Here is an 18,352-nt window from a genome sequence, read left to right on the forward strand (position 1 = left end):
AGGAGGAGGTCTCCTAGACTGTCAGTCAATGAAGTAACAGATGGATTGGAACCACGGTCATGCCCGTCTGCAGCCCATCTGGCTGGTGCCCACGTCCCCCATCTTGGTGCATAATGGATTTTGTGGCAATGGCGCTTCACCCTTCCTCGTGGGACCATCTTCAGTGTCCCCAGCTGAGTCTTGGCAAGGCCATTGGTCCAGGACAGGGGCAGGGGTGGAAGGAGAGGGCAGTGAATGGCTTGTCCTGACCTCAACAGTCAGAATCCTGTTTGAAGCTCCATGCTGGTGACTTGAAGGAAAAGCCACTGCACAGGGAGAGACGTGAGCTCGATCACAGGAGGGGACACGTTTAATCATCTAATCCATCCCCCCAGTACTGGGCTGAATCCTTTCCGACGGGGTGATATTCAGTACCACTGACCTCGAATAATGAGCCAGCTTATGTCCTCTCTCCTGGAAGGTTGTCCTACAACACAGGGGTGCCCACTGATGGGCATTCCGATTGACCAAAATGAGATTGAACTTCCCTGCCTTTTGTGTGCACAAGATCAGAACACTGTCAAGGGAATGCAAATGACATGACAGCTCAGGGCTCAGATTTGCATTTCCTCTGTTTATTTTGAGAGACAGCAAGCATGGAATTGGCTAAATTGAACTCTGGAGACTGGAGATAGTCATGATTATAACTGGGCATTAAGCCCAGACCCTTTGGCTAATGCCATTTGACCTCTTCCTAGCCTTTCCAAGGAATGTGGTGCAAGGACGACTCACGTGGGTTTCCAGCGCTGGAGAATAAAACCCCCATAATTCACCCAGAACCCACACTGCTCTGTTATCTTAGGGTTTTGCTTAGAGAGGTTGGTCAAGAAAGTAGGTGAAACCCTTCCAGATGCTTCCCTGCCATTTTTTTTCTTTTGAAAAAACTCTGTTTACACTTGCAGATTTTCAAATCCCAGAAGGTACACAGTTCTAATGTCAACCCTGAGGGACAGCCACAGACTGAGCTCTAGAGAGATGCCATCAAAATGCCACTTAGGCATACACTTCCTGTATGTTTCCTACCTAAAACAAACATCACAACTCATGGAAAAGCATGGGGACATTCTTAAAATGTCGGTGTCTTGCTACGGTGACACAGTAAGTGGGGAATGGTGTAGCAGGAAGGCCGTGGGAAAGATCTGAGAGAAGGCACACGGCAAGAGTAGGGTTCCATTATATCAAGAACTCCTTTTGTAACCTTCATTAGTCACTCTCTTTTTGGGAATTCTTTAAAAATCCACAGAGAAGGACAGGAGTGAGCGGGTACTGGGAGGGGCTCTTGATCACCATGGCAACATGACCCTTGCCGCCATCTCTCTCACCCATCAGTGCCTAACTCCCTTTTGGACTACCCCGGAGATCGCTGACCTTGGAATTAACGCATGCTCGCAAACCTGAAGATGATCAGCGCTTGAGGAACAGCAAAGTTTCTGCACAGTACAGTGAGCTCATCTTTACCCAGAGGATGTGTAAATGGTTATAATGCAACATAATTGAGATGTTTCCTCATCCCTCCCCCAGTAAAGCTGTCCTCCACGGCTGTTGTGGCTCTATAAAACGTGACTGGACTATAGAAATGTCTTCACATCGATAACTAGTAATGGCTGAGGCCAAAGGAATTTTTTTATAGTGAACATACAGGGTTCTATTAGTTTCAGATGTACAATGTAGTGATTCAAAACTTCCATACATCACCCGGTGCTCATCATGACAAGTGCGCTCCTTAATTCCCATCACCTGTTTCCCCCATCCCCCCACCTCCCCTCCGCCCCCCACCCCATAACCACCAGTCTGTTCTCTAGAGTTAAGAATCTGTTATTTGGTTTGTCTCCTTTTTTAATTTGTTTTTGTCTCTTAAATTCCACATATGCATGAAATCATATGGTATTTCTTTCTCTGTTTGACTTATTTCACTTAGCATCATACACTCCAGCTCCACCTTTGTGGTTGCAGATGGCAAGATTTCATTTCTTTTATGGCTGAGTAATATTCCACCGTATATATAGACCACTTCTTTTTATCCATTCATCTACGATGGACACTTGGGCTGCTTCCATCACTTGTGAGGCCAAATGAATTTTAAAAAGAAGTGAAACTTCATGAGGCATCTGGGTGGCTCAGTTGATTAAGCGTCTGCCTTGGGCTTGGGTCATGATCCTGGGGTCCTAGGATCAAGCCCCGAGTCAGGCTCCTTGCTCAGCTGGAAGCCTGCTTCACCCTCTCCCTCTGCCCCCAACTCGTGGTTGCTCTTTCTAGTGCACGCTTGCTCTCTCTTAAATAATAAAATCTTTAAAAAAAACAAACTGCAGTAAATGATAGAAACATTATTACTCCTAATCTGGTCCTGCAGGTGGATTAAAGAATGAGCATGCATCTATCACAGATCAGTCTGCATGTTTAGGAAATGCAGAAGATCTTGTTATTGACTCATTAAGCACCTCTTGATAGCATCTTAAGCCTCATTAGCATACACAATTTTTGGCAATCTGGGAATTCAGGGGAAAACTTTGGGCCTACTTCCTATTTGTAAGGTCTACTAATTTGCCTTCTGGGCTACTGTTTTTAGTTTTTGTTTTGTCTTATTTTTCATCCAAGTGATGATGACATTCTTAGCTCCCGATCATGCTAAACAAAGTGAAAATAGATATAGGATCTTTTCCCTTCTGTCCTAGAGCTAATATGTCATTAACATTGTCCAAGTTACTATAAAGAAAGGTCCAAATGAAAAGAAAGATCAAAATAAAAGAACAGCTCCTACCCAAAGGTTCTCAGGATCTTGTTGAAAAAAGTGAGCTGGCATTAGCCACACTGTGGGGTATGAGGGCACAGACTGCCAAGTCGGCCCTAGACTTCTGTAGAGTCCAGCTGAAAAGTTAGAAGAGTTCACCTAAGCCACTCCCACTTCTGACACCATTGGCAAGTTTGAAGGCTTCCCAAAACCACCCTCAAGTTTGGTAATTCACTAGGAGGACTCCCAGACTCACTGAAGGTACCCACAGCTGTGATTCATTACAGAGACAGGATGCAGATTAAAACTAGCCCAAGGAAAAGGAACATGTGTGTGAAGCTTCTGTTGTCCTGTCCCGTGCAGTCACAGTGGGTTACCCTTCCAGTGTATGTGTGTGACAGTACACGACACCCGAAGGCTCACTTGAGCTTTGGTGTGTGGAGTTTTTATTGGGGCTACATTATGCAGGAATGAGTGATTGATTGATTTCCCACATGGTCACACTCAGTCTATACGTCGACTGATACGGCATGGCCCAAAGTCCCTGACCTAAATCATACAGTTGATCTTTGTGGTGTGGCCAGCTCCCCCCCACTCAAGATGGTCAAGTGTGGCCCTCTGATCTGGGGTAGCCAGTCCCTGCCCTAAACAAAGACATAGATTACCTTCCAGAGGCTGAGGGCAAAGGCTAGACCTCTTTGGGCAAAGCCATGTTCTTTACTACACAAGAACTCTGAGCCAAGAGGAAGTGCTGGGTTTAGGGGGGCTTAGTATGAGCTTGGATGACAAAATATTTGAGGAGCAATGGAAGGCATGTGGAATATTCCCAAGCAAGAGAACCTATAAGGGAGGATATGATAAATGTCTTTTAAAAATGTGAAGGGCCACCGTGTGCACGAGAATTATTCTTACGCCATGTTGCCCCTAGAATACAGTGAGTGCCCATGGTTAGATGCCTAAGGAAGATTTAAGTTCAGTATAAGAAAGAGCTTTTTGATAATTGAAGCTCTTCAAAAGTATCACACAGGCTGCCCCAGGAGTTGGTAAGCTCTGTCATTAAAAGTATTCTGGCAGAGAGATCACCTGCTACAGTGGCAATTCTTTTCCAGAAAATGCAGCGACCCCCGAGAATCCTTCCAACTGTGATACTCTGTGCTTCTAAAAATACTGTTCAACCTGACTCAGAATCATATCCTGGAATCTCTATCATGTAATTCTCATTGTATGAATTACCTTTAAAATACCTTATGTCATTCCTGTGTGCTATGGCCTTGGAATGAATGTACATTTTCCTGAGCAGAACTGAGAATATCTAGAGCAATTCAAATTCTACTAATTCTGAGTGGTCAGCAACTTAGACTGGATGGAAGTTTTTCCTTGCTCTAGATGTGGAGGCTTGAGTTGTTTAAAAAGTGAATAATGTAAAAAAAAAGTTTTCATGGAACACGTTTAGCTTCTGAAAGTGAACCCATGTGTTATAATCAGTTTAGTCATTGCAAATATGTCTTTTTTTAAAAAAAAAAAAAGATTTTATTTATTTATTTGAGAGAGAGAAGGGAGCAGGGGGAGGGGCAGAGGGAGAGAGAATTCTCAAGCAGACTCCCTACTGAGTGCAGAGCCTGATCTCGACACCAATGGCAAGTTTGAAGGGTTTGATCTCTCAACCCTGAGATCATGACCTGAGTGGAAATCAAAAGCCAGATGCTTAACTGACTGAGCCATACAGGCACCCCACAAGTGTGAGTTTGAAGCAGATTAGTTAGGATTTTAACTGGAAACTTTCTGATACCTTTATCTTAAAATATTCTGCCAAGAATATTCACTGTTTACAGTTTACAGGTGGTCTTTCTCATGAAGCAGATGGAATTAATGTGAATTTTATCTTATTCAGATAAATGGAACACTGATATCCAGGATCAAATGGACTCGTGCAGCCCGGATTTCCTTAGATTTCGTCTTCCTGTGTGTACGGTGGTAAACTATTAGTCATAAAGCAGGTTTCATTGGCCCGAGCCCATATATGCAATGCAAACCCTTTAGCTTGCGTGAACTGGTTTACCATCCAGATATTTTCCAGTGTCCCATTCTCATGAATGCCTGTCACACGCCTAGTCCTGCTGGGGACAATGCTGCTTCACTGAGAATAGCAGGCCCCTGCAGGCCACCGTCCCTTCTTTCTGCCTCTCATTGGGCATAGCCAACAAAGCTCTAGAGCCACATGGTGCCAGCCCTGGGTAAGCAGGATGGCATGGGGATGAGGCATCTCTCCCGTGTATGTTTTTTTTTAAATATTTATTTATTTTAGAGAGAGCACACGAGATGGGGGAGGGGAGAGGTAGAGGGAAAGACGGAATCCTCAAGCAGACTCCATACTGCGTATGGAGCCCAATGCAGGGCTCGATCTCACGACCCTGAGATCATGACCTGAGCTGGAACCAAGAGTTGGACGCTCCACCAACTAAGCCACCCAGGCGCACCCCCTCATGTCTCCCATGTATTACCCTGTGTCAGAAGCCTTCCAAAATGGTGCCATTTGTGTCTCAGGGTTCTACGATGTCTAATCAAGAACCTCATGAGGGAACAATTAGGTTAACCTTGTTCACTCTCTGCAGTTACGGTTTCAGGCCCTCCACCAACAGCAGGTCTCAGGTTAGGCAAGGCACGAACTCAGACCAGGCGCCATATTGGTTGGGTCACCGAGGCTGGTCTTTCAGCTGGCACCGTGTCGCTCTCCACAGGGTCCTCCTTTAAGCTCTCCCCTGATGAGGGAAGTCACTGCCTCTCAGCTAAATGCCGGTGCTTCTAGAGGCAACTCTAACACACGTGTGGGTATCAGGGTCTCTGTCCTGTCTGAGAGCCGTACTTCTGTCCAGTTTGCCCTGTGAGGCTCCCGCTCCCCGGCGTCCCACAACAGGCACCTGCTTCTGCCGTCGGCAGCACAAAGGCAACAACAGCCAAACCACTCTAACTTCGTGTAACTCCTTTTGAAAATGCCATTAGGATAGCATGGCTCATACCAAGCTTTTGGTTCTTTTGTAGCAACCAGAACCAGATCGTTCATAGCCTGAAATGTTGGCACCCTCGAGGGGAACACTGCCAAGAAAAGGCCGTTCCTGCGGAGCAGATGGTTTCCCTAAAGAGAAGGCGTACCAAGTCTTCTCCCAAAAGTGCACGTGTCTGTGCAACAATCCTGAGAAGGGGGCCACCAAGTCCCTTGCAGATAAATAAACTCAAGGGAAGTTTTTTTCCCCTGTGGTTGTACATATTTCAGTCTGTCAGCTCAACAATGTCACAAAGGCATCTGCTTGGGACCTAGAAGACAGGACGAGAACTGCCCTCATCCAGGGGGACCCTGGTCCCCAGTACTTGGGCTGGCATCAGGAGTCACTGGTGACCCCTTGGGTGACAGCAGGAAAAGCTGTTCACAGACCAGTGGGGCGTGAATAGGAAGGAGGCAGCAGGAGAGAGTGCATAGAGCACCAGTTGAGGGGCCAAAACTAGGTCAAGTTCATGACATTAACCTACCTCTTCCTTTCCATTCCGCCCTGCTTCCTTTTCACTCTTCTCTCTCCTGGTGGTCGGTGCGTGGATGCAGGGGCCTGGGGCCTGGGGGCAGGGCTGCGGAGTCAGAACTCTCGTGGCTGACTTGAGACCTAGCCACTCTCGCCCAGCACGTCAAGCTGCCTGTCTCAGGCTCTACAGCACATTTTGGCAGTTTCCGGGTAACACGGGTAGAAAACGGGATGGTTTCTAGAATGCAGTGTGGCTCCAGGGCCATATCCTTAAGAACTCGAGGGATGCCAATGTTTTCTTGGCATTGAAATATTGTTACCGTGATCTGGGATATCTGATGCCTCCCAGAATTCTGCGCATGTGGTTTCCATTCTTGGATACTGATGGTGCAGCACTTGTAGAAAAACACTCTCCTGATTCTAAAGAAGAGCCTGCCTGTGTGCATGCGGGGTGGGTGCCCATGTGCCTGAGTTTGGGGTTTATAGGTCTGCTGTGGTTCTAGCCGCCCATAGGAGGTTTTCTCTTGCAAATTGTTCTGGAGCTTAGTTTTCTGGATTAATGAAGCTCCTTTCTTTCCACATCATATTGAGAATTATTACAAATTGACATCTACAGTGGACATCTACAGACTCGCTCGTGAGAAGCAGAGCCAAAGGGAGGGCGCCCCGGGGGGCTGTGGGCAAGCTGCCCAACATGGTGATTCAGAGCTCACCACCTGTCTCCTTCACAAGGACTTGGTTCACAGATGCCCCACTTGGTACCTCCAGGGTTCTATCACCGCCTTTCTGGAAAAGAAGGCTACTTCGTGCTGCTCATGAAAGAAATGGCCTTCTTCGTGTGCAGTGACCTGGCTGGCACCACCATGTGACACGGACAGCTTGTGTTTCAGCAGAACCCCGAACGGTCTCGCCATCTGGGAGGGCTTGGGAGGGTTTCCTCCCCTGAGGGTCCGCAAACAACGCGCTGCAGATTCCAAACCACCCTTTCCAAAAGGCATTTAGAGTTTTGTGGGGTGTTTGGGGCAGATAAATGTCAGCCACATAGGAGAACCAAGCCCAGGAGACAGACTGTGCTGTCACCATGGAGGTGAGGGTGTGTCTAGAAGTCAGGGAGTTACGGTGACGATGGGGGACAGCTCTCAGCCTCGGAGGGGGGTCTTTGCTTATCACATGCAGTGTTAGATGTTGTGCCATTGGCGTTAACAAATGTCATTATGTGTGTGCCTTGCTGGGTAGCCGGCTCCATGATTACGACCTTGTCCCTCCTCCCTGCCCTGTCCCTGCCCAGTCCCTGCACCTTGCATCCAGTCAGCCCATGCTCACTATGCACTTCTTGAATGAGCCGCTGCTGACGTGAGTGAATGAGTATGCGCAGCCTCACAGCCCCTTTGGAAGGACAGGCTCTGCTTCTGTGTGCGATAGGAGGTGATCTGGGCAGTTGCCCGTAGCTGTGTCCTGGTGCTCGAGTGATTTCTAAAGCTCAGGATTTGCTCCTCTGCCAGTTTCTGTTCAGCAAGAGATGATTGAATAGCAAGGAAATCACCACACACCTTTGTGCTCTGGTTGGTGACTCTTTGGCGCTGTGTCTGGGATGAAACCATGCTATGTCATTACTCTAGGACACAGGGCAAAAACAACAACAACAAAAACAAAACAAAACAAAACAAAACAAACACCTTTTTTCCGTAAAGGATGTTTCCGTAATAGGAGACATTTGTGGCTTTGTGGGCCACACAGGCTCTGTTGTAACCACTCAGCTCTGCTGTTGTAGCACCAAAGCAGACAGAGCCAGTATGTTAATAGGCATGGCTGTGTTCCAATAAAGCTTTATTTATAAAAGCAGGTGGTGGTCCGGCTTTGGCCAGCAAGTCCTGGTTTGTCAGCCCATGTACATGCTCATCATGCTCTAATTTTAGCATTATCACTATGAACATTTGTTCATGATCCTGTTCTTGCTGTGTCTAAGAAAAAGCCAACTTGTTTGAAAAAACAAGACATTTTCCCCAAATTTTTAAAAGATGTGTGCCGTTTGGAGTGGGAGGGAGGTAGAATGAGTATGTGTGCATGGAACGTGGCTGCTTCAAAGGGGGGCGTGGTACTTCCCCAGACCCGCCGCCTCTGCTATCACTGGTCCCCTCCTGCCCCAGCTGTCCTGTCCAGCCATGATGCCTCCCACGTAGCCCCCGAGCCCCTAAATCCCTCCTCCAGCCTGGCCCTGGGGCTTGGGGGCTGCTAGTTCTGCACCTGCGAGCTTCTCTTCCTCTTGCCTCAGCCTTGATGCAGAGGCGCGGACCGAATCTCTGCTGGCTTTTGCCCTAGAAACTCTTTTGAATCTTTATTTTCCTACCAAAGACACTGAGTGAAATCTACAGTTTTCAGCCTTTAGTACCTTGCCCCTTCTTTCACCTTCCCTCCCCAACTTAACTGTCTTTGTTCCAAGTTAAAAGATCATCACAAGGTGGAAAAAATCCTAAGCTTTATAGCCACCATTTTTCATTCCCATAAGGAGATGTTTGAGAGTCTAGAGAGGCCCGTGTGAAGGAGTCTTGCTCGCGGTTTTACTGGCTTTCCTCGAGGAGAGCTAAAATGCCGGTTGCCAAGCAACACACATGCCCTGGCTTCTTCCAACAATGTGGACTTGAAAAAAAATCGTCCTGTGATTGACTCATGAATGGGGAATCAGGTGGAAATGCACCAGGCAGACAGTTTGGTGTGACAACGTTCTGTCTGTTGATTCTGGCCCCTTTGCCTGAGAATTCTTCACACATGGCCACACCGAGAAGTGAGCAGAGTGTGTCCTCAGCAGCGTTCACCTGATTAACAAGCATTACATGAGAGATTTCAAAGCCTCGTCGACCCTTGTCACTTGTGGATTCCATATTTGCGAATTCAATGCTAGCAGTGTGTTTACAGTCATTTGCAGACATGTGTGGTGCCCAAACCTTTGAGTGGCTCGATGCACACGTTCCCAGCTGAGGTGGGCAAGCCAACACTCTGCCTCCTTGTTTTGCCTCTCTTCCTGTAAACCAGGGCCCTTTGCAGGGTTATTTAGTGCCATGTTGTTTGTATTTGCATGCTTTTTGCTGGTGGTTTTACTGGCCCCCAGCACAGTGCTGTGGGGGTGTCCGTGTTCCTTGGTGCAAGAAGGCTAGGATGTGCTGTACAGAGAAAATATATATGTTAGAGAAGCTTGGTTCAGGTATGACCAGTGTTGTTGGCATGAGTTCAATGCTAATGAATCAACAAGATGCTTCATCCAGAAAAAGGAAGAGGGGATTCACTGATGTATACATCAGGCTGCTCTGGAAAGTATAAGGTAACCTCTAAAGTGTGTGACGAAGCTATGGGGAAAATGGCTATATTTGTGGATCCATAAGAGGACTGATAAAATTCTTTTTTTAAAAAGCGGGCTCCTGGGTGGCTCAGTCATTAAGCGTCTGCCTTCGGCTCAGGACATGATCCCAGGGTCCTGGGATTGAGCCCCCCGTCGGGCTCCCTGCTCCGCGGGAAGCCTGCTTCTCCCTCTCCCACTCCCCCTGCTTGTGTTCCTGCTCTCACTGTGTCTCTCTGTCAAATAAATAAATAAAATCTTAAAAAAAAAAAACCCCACAGCGGACAACCTCATGAGGCTAAAAGCCAAAGAAGTTTATGTTCATATTACCCAGAGTCAGAAAAATGTTAAACCCTTCTCAGCTAGTGTTCTATTACAAAGAAAGGGTGCATACAATTTATAATTTGTAAGAAAGGTGTATTAAATCAGGTGACTTTAACCAGGAACGCCTGGAACAGGGTTACGTACTGACCCGTTGCTGGGTGCTGTCCTGGGCAGTGTTCACGACTTCAGCGTTCACAGAGACTTAGACAAACATGACCACCATGAACAGTAAGAACGAATGGACTGAAAGGATCACAACTTCACCCTAACGGGATCTGTCTTCCACTTGAAGACACGGGGAAAACAAAGCCTGGGACCCGCCCTGATGCTATGTCGCAGCTCAACGTGTCTGTCGGGGGTGGGACCGATTTCCCGTCCGGCCATCAGCGCTGGTGGTGTCCCTGACGTGCCTGCTGGAAGGGAAGTGTTGCCCACTAGGCCTGGATCTTCCGGCACACCCCCCTTACCTGTCCTCGTCCATTAAGGCGGCTAGAACAGAATACCACGGACGGGGGAACTGGTGGGGGGGCGCTGAAACCACAAAACTTTATTTCTCTCTGTTCTGGAGAAGTCCAACAAGGCACCTGCAGATCTCGAGTCCCGTGAGAGAACCTTCCTGGTTCACAGACAGCCACCTTCTTGCGACAGGGGTGAGGGAGCGCCTACAAGTTCCCTCATTAGAGCCCCATTCCCATTCATGAGGGCGCCACCCTCATGACCGGTCCCCTCCCGAAGGTCCACCTCCTAATGGCATAACTCTGGGGGCTAGGTTTCAACCTACGAATTTGAGGGACATAAACAGTCCATCCAGAACACTCGCCTTGCATGACTTTTATCACTGATAACTTCTCTTGCAGGGAAACCCTATTATATTTTTTAAATTGCCCAGGACCTGAGCCACAGCAAGGCCCGGCCTCCCCAACTGATGCCTTAATTGGTTCCAAGTGGAAAGGCAAACGATGGCTTGTCCACCGGGGTCTTCCTCCCTGAAGGCCTGATGCAGGTCACGTGTGAGTTGGTTTCCCTATGTCCGAGGCCTAATCTCTGCTGATAGCAGCCTGCCTCTCACAGCCGGCCTGCCAAGCTGGTAGGCCCCTCTCCAGGGAGCTCTGAGGAGGTGGCTGGCGGACAGCCTGGTGGGGATGCGGGCGTGAAGACAGGACCCTTGCACCTGGCGTCATGAACACAACACAGAGCTGTGCACGCAGGGCACGGGAAACACAGAGGCTGCCTCTGCCCTCGGGATCAGGGAAGGCTCCGGGGTGGAAATGACATCTGGCAGCAGTTGAGGGGATGAGCACTGATGATGATGTAAGCAGAAGCCTTTAAGAGCAAGGCGGGGGCGGGGGGCGTCTGGGTGGCTCAGTTGGTTAAGTGGCTGCCTTCGGCTCAGGTCATGATCCCGGAGTTCCGGGATCGAGTCCCACACTGGGCTCCCTGCTCAGCAAGGAGCCTGCTTCTCCCTCTAATCCTCCCCCCTCTCATGTACTCTCTCTCTCATTCTCGCTCTCTCAAATAAATAAATAAATCTTAAAAAAAAAAAAAAAAAGAGCAAGGCAGGGAGAACGCTGGGACGAGGGTAGGAATGGAAAAACATGACTCATTCCTCCAGGTCAGTTTTTGAAGAGCTTGGAAACACCATCTGCGAACTCCCGGGCCTCATTATCACCACTCAGGGCCCCGGCCCTACAGGGCACCTGCAGAGTCTCCAGAGGAGGGCTTTCTAGAAAGCTCCGCGTTCCGTGGCTGGCTGGCTGACTGCTTGGGGCGGTGTCTGCGTTGCCCCACTTGTGATCAGGAATACATACACCTCCTGCATTCCCGCTGTGTACAAATACGAGAGTGAGAGACAACGGTAATAAAGCACCTGCAACTCTGTGCAAACAAACGGCGTACGTTACAAACACACAGATCTTCCACGCAAGTTCATGGCTGGCAGGCTGCTTTCCCCTGTGGGGACCGCTGGCATGTGGTCACTTGCAGAGAAGGGCCGTGTGCGCAGACGGCCCGCCGATCACTAGCCACAGAGCTGTTCCGTCCTGCTCCTTCCTCTCGTTCCTATCCCCAGGTCCCGTTACGCGCAATGTCCTGTGTGCGTGCAGACACACAGGATTACCAGACAGCGGGACAGCAGGGCCCAGGGAGATGTTTTGCATGGAGTCCATCCTTGGGGTTGGAGCCCTAGCTCAGCTGCCAGCTACAAATAGCCCCATGCTAAAAAACAATGCTCATTAGTATGCCATTTAAAAACAACGGGGAAAAAAAACCCCTGTGGCCCACAACAACAAGAGCCACGCAGAGGCCCGAAGTCCCACCCTGACAGCCAGAGTGAGGCCTGGCCCACTAATGCAGCCCTAATTCACTTTGTCCGGCAGAGAGAGCAAGCTCACCATGCTGCTGCGGGAGTCCCTGGGGAACGTGAACTGCCGCACCACCATGATCGCGCACATCTCGGCTGCCGCTGGCAGCTACGCTGAAACCCTGTCCACCATCCAGATCGCCTCGAGGGTCTTGAGGATGAAGAAAAAGAAAACGAAGGTAAGGAGCTCCTAGGAGGTGCAGCGGAGGAAGGCACTTTCAGAGCCCGACCGCGAGCCCCCAGCCCCAGGGGCAGGGGTGTGCGGGGCTGCCCACGCCGTCTGGCGGCCACTCAGGGCGGGAGAGCTATCAGGCGGCGATGTCCCATTCCCCTGACAGCGGCCGGTCATCCAGCCCGGACCCCTACCCAGGAGCGCTCGGCCCACTTTTAGGCAGTTTGGATGGACTGCTACTCCTTTGTGACGAAGAACTGGCCACAGATGAGAAATATTCCCTGTCTCTCTCCCCGCCTTGGTCCCATGTAGGTCAGAACCGTGTCCTTCAAGCAGTTGAGCCCACAGGGGGTTGTCAGCTTTCTGCGTGCACGGCCCTGCTTCCCTGGCATTTCTGGGAATCGTTTCTGGGCTCCTGGGTTTTGCCGTGTGAACTCCGTGTCTCTGGCTGAGGCCCAGGGTCTGTTGGAAATGACCAGCTTGTGTTCTCAGAGGCAAAGCCAGGACAGTGGTGGTGTGACAAGAATGTGACCCGTCAGCCTTTCAGAGGTCGGATGGGGCCTGGGCTGGTCACCTCCTTTCCTGAGCAGGCTCTGTGCCCGATGGGCCACACAGGGGCTCCTCTTCCCACAAGAGGCTATGGTGTGCAAGGCTAGGGCACTCCAGCCTGCTGCACCATGAGAAATGGCCCAACGCAGGGAGGCCAACTGGGGCGGCCTGGGGGGCCTGCCCGGAGTCCACTTGTGGGCTCGCAGAGGCGGGGGGTTGCATCTTGGGAGAGCTGCCCCTGCTGACCTCCCTCCTCTCTCACCCACAGTACACGTCGAGCTCCTCCGGCGGGGAGAGCTCCTGTGAAGAAGGCCGGATGCGCAGGCCCACCCAGCTGCGACCCTTCCAGGCCAGGGCCGCGGTGGACCCGGACTTCCCCATCCCTCAGCTGTCCAGTGAGCCCGACTACTCCTCCAGCAGTGAACAGTCCTGTGACACGGTCATCTACATCGGGCCCAATGGCACGGCTCTGTCGGACAAGGAGCTCACAGACAACGAGGGCCCCCCTGACTTCGTCCCCATCGTGCCGGCCCTGCAGAAGGTCCGGGGCGACAGCCGGCCCGCAGAGGCCGGCGGGGCCGCGGCCAGCAAATCAGAAAGGGACTGCTTGAAGTGCAACACGTTTGCCGAGCTGCAGGAGAGGCTGGGCTGCATCGATGGCAGCGAAGAGCCTAGTCGGTTTCCTTTCGAAGAGCTGCCTGCCCAGTTTGGGGCAGAGCAGGCCAGCAAGAGTGCCCCCTTAGGCCAGGCGGCCAGGGCAAGCCCACTCTGTGAGTCCGACAGGGAGGATAACGGGTCCGACGGCCAGTCCACCGACAGAGAAGGCACCGACCCTCCCGCCTCCAAGATGCAGAGAAATCACTCGCCCAGCCCGGCCCCCGGCCCGGCGCCACCCAGCAGCCCCAGCCCTGCCTCGCCCAGGAGCATCCCGGGCAGCAGCAGCGAGCACAGCGCAGCCAGCCTCCAGAGCAGCAGAGAAAGCCTAAACTCCTGCGGCTTTGTGGAAGGCAAGCCCAGGCCGATGGGCTCCCCGCGGCTGGGCATCGCCAGCCTGTCCAAGACCTCGGAGTACAAGCCGACCAGCTCTCCCTCCCAGAGATGCAAAGTCTACACCCAGAAGGGCGTTCTGCCTTCTCCTGCCCCCCTGCCTCCGCTGAGCAAGGGTTCCGGCCTGGTCTCCAGCGAGTCCCTGCTGCAGCCTGAGGTGCGCACCCCCCCGGTCGGAATGAGCCCCCAGGTCTTGAAGAAATCCATGTCTGCTGGGGGCGAGGGGTTCCCCGAAAGCCCTGGCGAGGACGAGCCTCAGGCAGCGACTTCCCCGGATTCTAAGAAGGAGATCCTCAGCACCACACTGGTGACGGTGCAGCAGCCGCTGGAGCTGAATGGTGAGGACGAGCTGGTGTTCACGCTGGTGGAGGAGCTGACCATCAGCGGGGTCCTGGGCGGTGGCCGCCCCACCAGCATCATCAGCTTCAACAGCGACTGCTCCGTGCAGGCCCTGGCCTCGGGCTCCCGGCCCGTCAGCATCATCGGCAGCATCAGCGAGGACCTGGAGTGCTACTCCAGCGTGGCGCCTGTCTCTGAGGTCAGCATCACGCAGTTCCTGCCCCTCCCGAAGCTGACCCTGGACGAGAAGGCCTGTGAGGCCGGGAGCAGACGTTCGTCCATTAGCTCCTGGCTGAGTGAGATGAGCGCCGGCAGTGACGGCGAGCAGTCCTGCCACAGTTTCATAGCCCAGACGTGCTTCGGGCACGGGGAGGCCATGGCAGAGCCCCCGGCCTTGGAGCTCGGCGGCAGCATCCAGAACAGCGCCGTGGTGTGCCGGGAGAAGCCCAAGGCGGGCCCCGACAATTTGCTCATCTTGTCTGACGTGGGCGAAGACTCTTTCAACAAGGCAGCCCCCATCAAAGGCTGCAAGATCTCCACGCTGGGCAAGGCCATGGTCACCATCTCCAACACGGCAAATCTGGGTGGCTGCGAGGGCTACATCCCCATGAAGACCAACATTACAGTCTACCCCTGCATCGCCATGAGCCCGCGGCCCGTCCAAGAGCCCGAGGCGTCCATCGCCCCCACCGTCAGCTCAGGGCCCAGAGCAGCCCAGTCCCAGGACAGCAGGGAGACTGGTGCAAAGACAGAGATGAAATTTGAGGACCCTTGGCTAAAACGAGAAGAGGAGGTCAAAAAAGAGAGTGCCTATCCCAGTGAAGAGGGGACTGGGTGTGAGGCTGCCACAGGCCCCCCGAAGCCCGAGGCCAGGGCAGAACAGGACAGGAAGGCCAGCCCTGGGGACAGGCTGAGCAGCAGCAGTGGTGAGGTGTCCGCCTCGCCAGGGAGCGACACCTTCAGGAGGGTGGTGGATGGCTGTGAGATGGCCCTGCCCGGTGCGGCGGCCCAGAGCCCTGTGCACCTCAACAGGAGCCTCAAGTCCAGCAGCCTGCCCAGGGCTTTCCAGAAGGCCAGCAGACAGGAGGAACTGGGCAGCCTGTTCTACCACTGTGCCGCGGAGAGCAACGGGCTGGGCGCAGCACCCTGCAAGGTGACCCCGGAGAGGAAGGTGGCCTCGCCCAAGCACGGAGTCCTGGCTCGGCCCAAAGGGACGCCCCCTCTGCCGCCGGTCCGCAAGTCCAGCCTGGACCAGAGGAACCGGGCCAGCCCCCAGCACAGCGCCTGCAGCAGCAGCACCGGCAGCCCCTCGCACCCCTCGCACCCCCCAGCACCCTTCCTGGCCGCGTTCCCGGACGAGGCCGGCGGCAGGCTGAAGGAGGCCAGCAGCAGCAGGCTCTTCAGTGCTAAGCTGGAGCAGCTGGCCAGCAGGACCAACTCCCTGGGCCGGGCCACGGTCAGCCACTACGAGTGCCTCTCGCTGGAGAGGGCCGAGAGCCTGTGCGCGGGCAGCTGGCGGGCGCACGCGGCCAAGGACAGCACGATGCCCCGCGCGGGCAGGAGCCCGGGCCGCGGCGGCGGCACCGCCGGGGCCTCGCCCACCGCCCCGGGCCCCGCGCCGCCCCCTGCCTCCGCCTCCGCCGCCCCTTCGCCCAAGGCCGGCCCGTGCAAGATCTCGGCCGTGAGCAAGCTCCTGCTTGCCAGCCCCAAAGCGCGAAGCCTGGCCACCGCCACCACCAAGACGCTCAGCTTCTCCACCAAGTCCCTGCCGCAGTCGGTGGGCCAGAGCCCGGGCCTGGCGGCCAGCGCGAAGCCCACGTCCTGGTCCACGCAGTCCCTGAGCCGCAGCCGGGGCGCCGGGCCCGCCTGCAAGCTGCCGCTGCGCGCCGTCAACGGGCGCATCTCGGAGCTGCTGCAGGGCGGCGCGGGCGCGCGGGGCGCCGACGGGCGCGCGGGGGCGACGGGCGAGGAGCGACCGGCCGCGCCCCCGCTGCCCTCGCCCTACAGCAAGGTGACGCCGCCGCGCCGGCCACACCGCTGCAGCAGCGGCCACGGCAGCGACAACAGCAGCGTGCTGAGCGGCGAGCTGCCGCCTGCCATGGGCAAGACGGCCCTGTTCTACCACAGCGGCGGCAGCAGCGGCTACGAGAGCGTTCTACGCGACAGCGAGGCCACCGGCAGCGCCTCGTCTGCGCACGACTCCACGAGCGACAACAGCAGCTCCGTGGGCGGCCGCTGCCGCAGCCTCAAAGCCCCAAAGAAGCGCTCCAACTCAGGTAGGCGCCCGGCCCTCCAGACGTCCCCGCACCCCGAGCCCTGGGGGCCTGAGTACCGTTCGGGGAGTGGCTGTACCGCCGCGCAGCGCTTTCCTAAGGGTCGGGTTACCGTCACTAGCGTCGCAGCATGGCAGTTACCAATGCCAAAAGCGGGGCTCCTGGCCCCCCGAGACCCCGTGGCCGCCCTCCCACGGTGGCATGGAGCACGCTGGTCTCATGGGCTGTGTGGTGGAGAGGCCCTTCCTGCATGTCCCCCAAGCACACTCGTACACAGTCGCATATGCACGCCCCCGTGGCGCCTGCAATGTGCCCCAGCCTCTGCACTCATGTGCATGCACACACGGTGCACCAGCACGATCCCCCCAACACAGTGCACCAGCACGACGCACACACACACGGTGCACCAGCACGACGCACACACACACTGCACCAGCACGATCCCCCCACACATTGCACCAGCACGATACACACACAGTGCACCAGCACGATACACACAGTGCACCAGCATGATGCACACACACACTGCACCAGCACGACGCACACACACACAGTGCACCAGCACGACACACACACACTGCACCAACACGACGCACACACACTGCACCAGCACGACGCACACACACACAGTGCACCAGCACGATTCCCCCCCACACACAGTGCACCAGCACGATACACACACTGCACCAGCACGACCCACACACACACTGCACCAGCACGACGCCCACACACACTGCACCAGCATGATGCACACAGTGCACCAGCACGATGGACACACACACACTGCACCAGCACGATGTGCACACACTGCACCAGCACGACACACACACTGCACCAGCACGACGCACACACACAGTGCGTCAGCACAACGCACACACACACTGCACCAACATGATTCCCCCCACACACACACTGCACTAGCACGACACACACACACACACACACACACTACACCAGCACGATGCACACACACACACACAGCACACTAACGTGGTACACCGGAGCACCCTGCTGCCCAAAATGCATGCTCTCAAGAGAACATCTTCCATCTCCAGGAATTTCCTATCAAAAGGCAAGTAAAGAGTCCAAAGACTCTAATGAGGTGATAAAGGCCACTGACTTCTGAACTGGAGTTTGGGGTTACAGGGGACAGGAACTTATGATGGGTGAGGAGGACCCAGGTCAGAGCTGGTGGCCCTGTAGCCATGGGACAGGTGAAGGGAAACGGCGCAAAGAGAGGCCTGGACAGAGAAACAGAAGGAACGAGGACAATGTGAGCTACTGAGGAATCCCCCGATTCAGCTCTACTCTTCAGGGGCTTCCACAGAAACTTCCCCTCCTTGTTCTTGAGTGAAGGACACATTTTTTAATGAGGCCATCTGACGCAGAGCCCTGCATGCAGTCTGTGACTTGGCCAACGTGAGGGGGGCATGGGGTCCTGCCCCCCAGCCTGGCCTTTGCCGTCTATGGCCCTTCCATGGGGCCCTCGGAAACCATGGCCCTACAGAACAGTGGTGCTATGGGCTCATCAAGAAGTAAAAAATGGGGTGAGTCCTCGAAGTGGGGTCTGCCCTTTCCTGCAGCTGCTCCGGCAACTGCCCCACGGGCTTTCTCTCTCGACCATGGGGTTTCTCCTAACACAGGCAAGCACAAGCTCTGGAATGTTCCAACCCGAACAT

At 53.9% G+C, this 18,352-nt stretch overlaps 1 protein-coding gene across 1 annotated transcript in view; it reads left to right on the forward strand.

Moving 5' to 3' along the window:
• Window positions 1-18,352, forward strand: part of KIF26B (kinesin family member 26B) — a 442,287-nt gene that overhangs the window by 403,544 nt on the left and 20,391 nt on the right. Inside the window, exons 11-12 of the mRNA XM_027612815.2 lie at window positions 12,310-12,472; window positions 13,283-16,676. Of these exons, the coding sequence (XP_027468616.1) occupies window positions 12,310-12,472; window positions 13,283-16,676 (3,557 nt within the window). The remainder of the gene's footprint in view (window positions 1-12,309; window positions 12,473-13,282; window positions 16,677-18,352) is intronic.

This window comes from Zalophus californianus, chromosome 10, assembly GCF_009762305.2.
Source record: "Zalophus californianus isolate mZalCal1 chromosome 10, mZalCal1.pri.v2, whole genome shotgun sequence".
In the NCBI taxonomy this organism is placed as follows: domain Eukaryota; kingdom Metazoa; phylum Chordata; class Mammalia; order Carnivora; family Otariidae; genus Zalophus; species Zalophus californianus.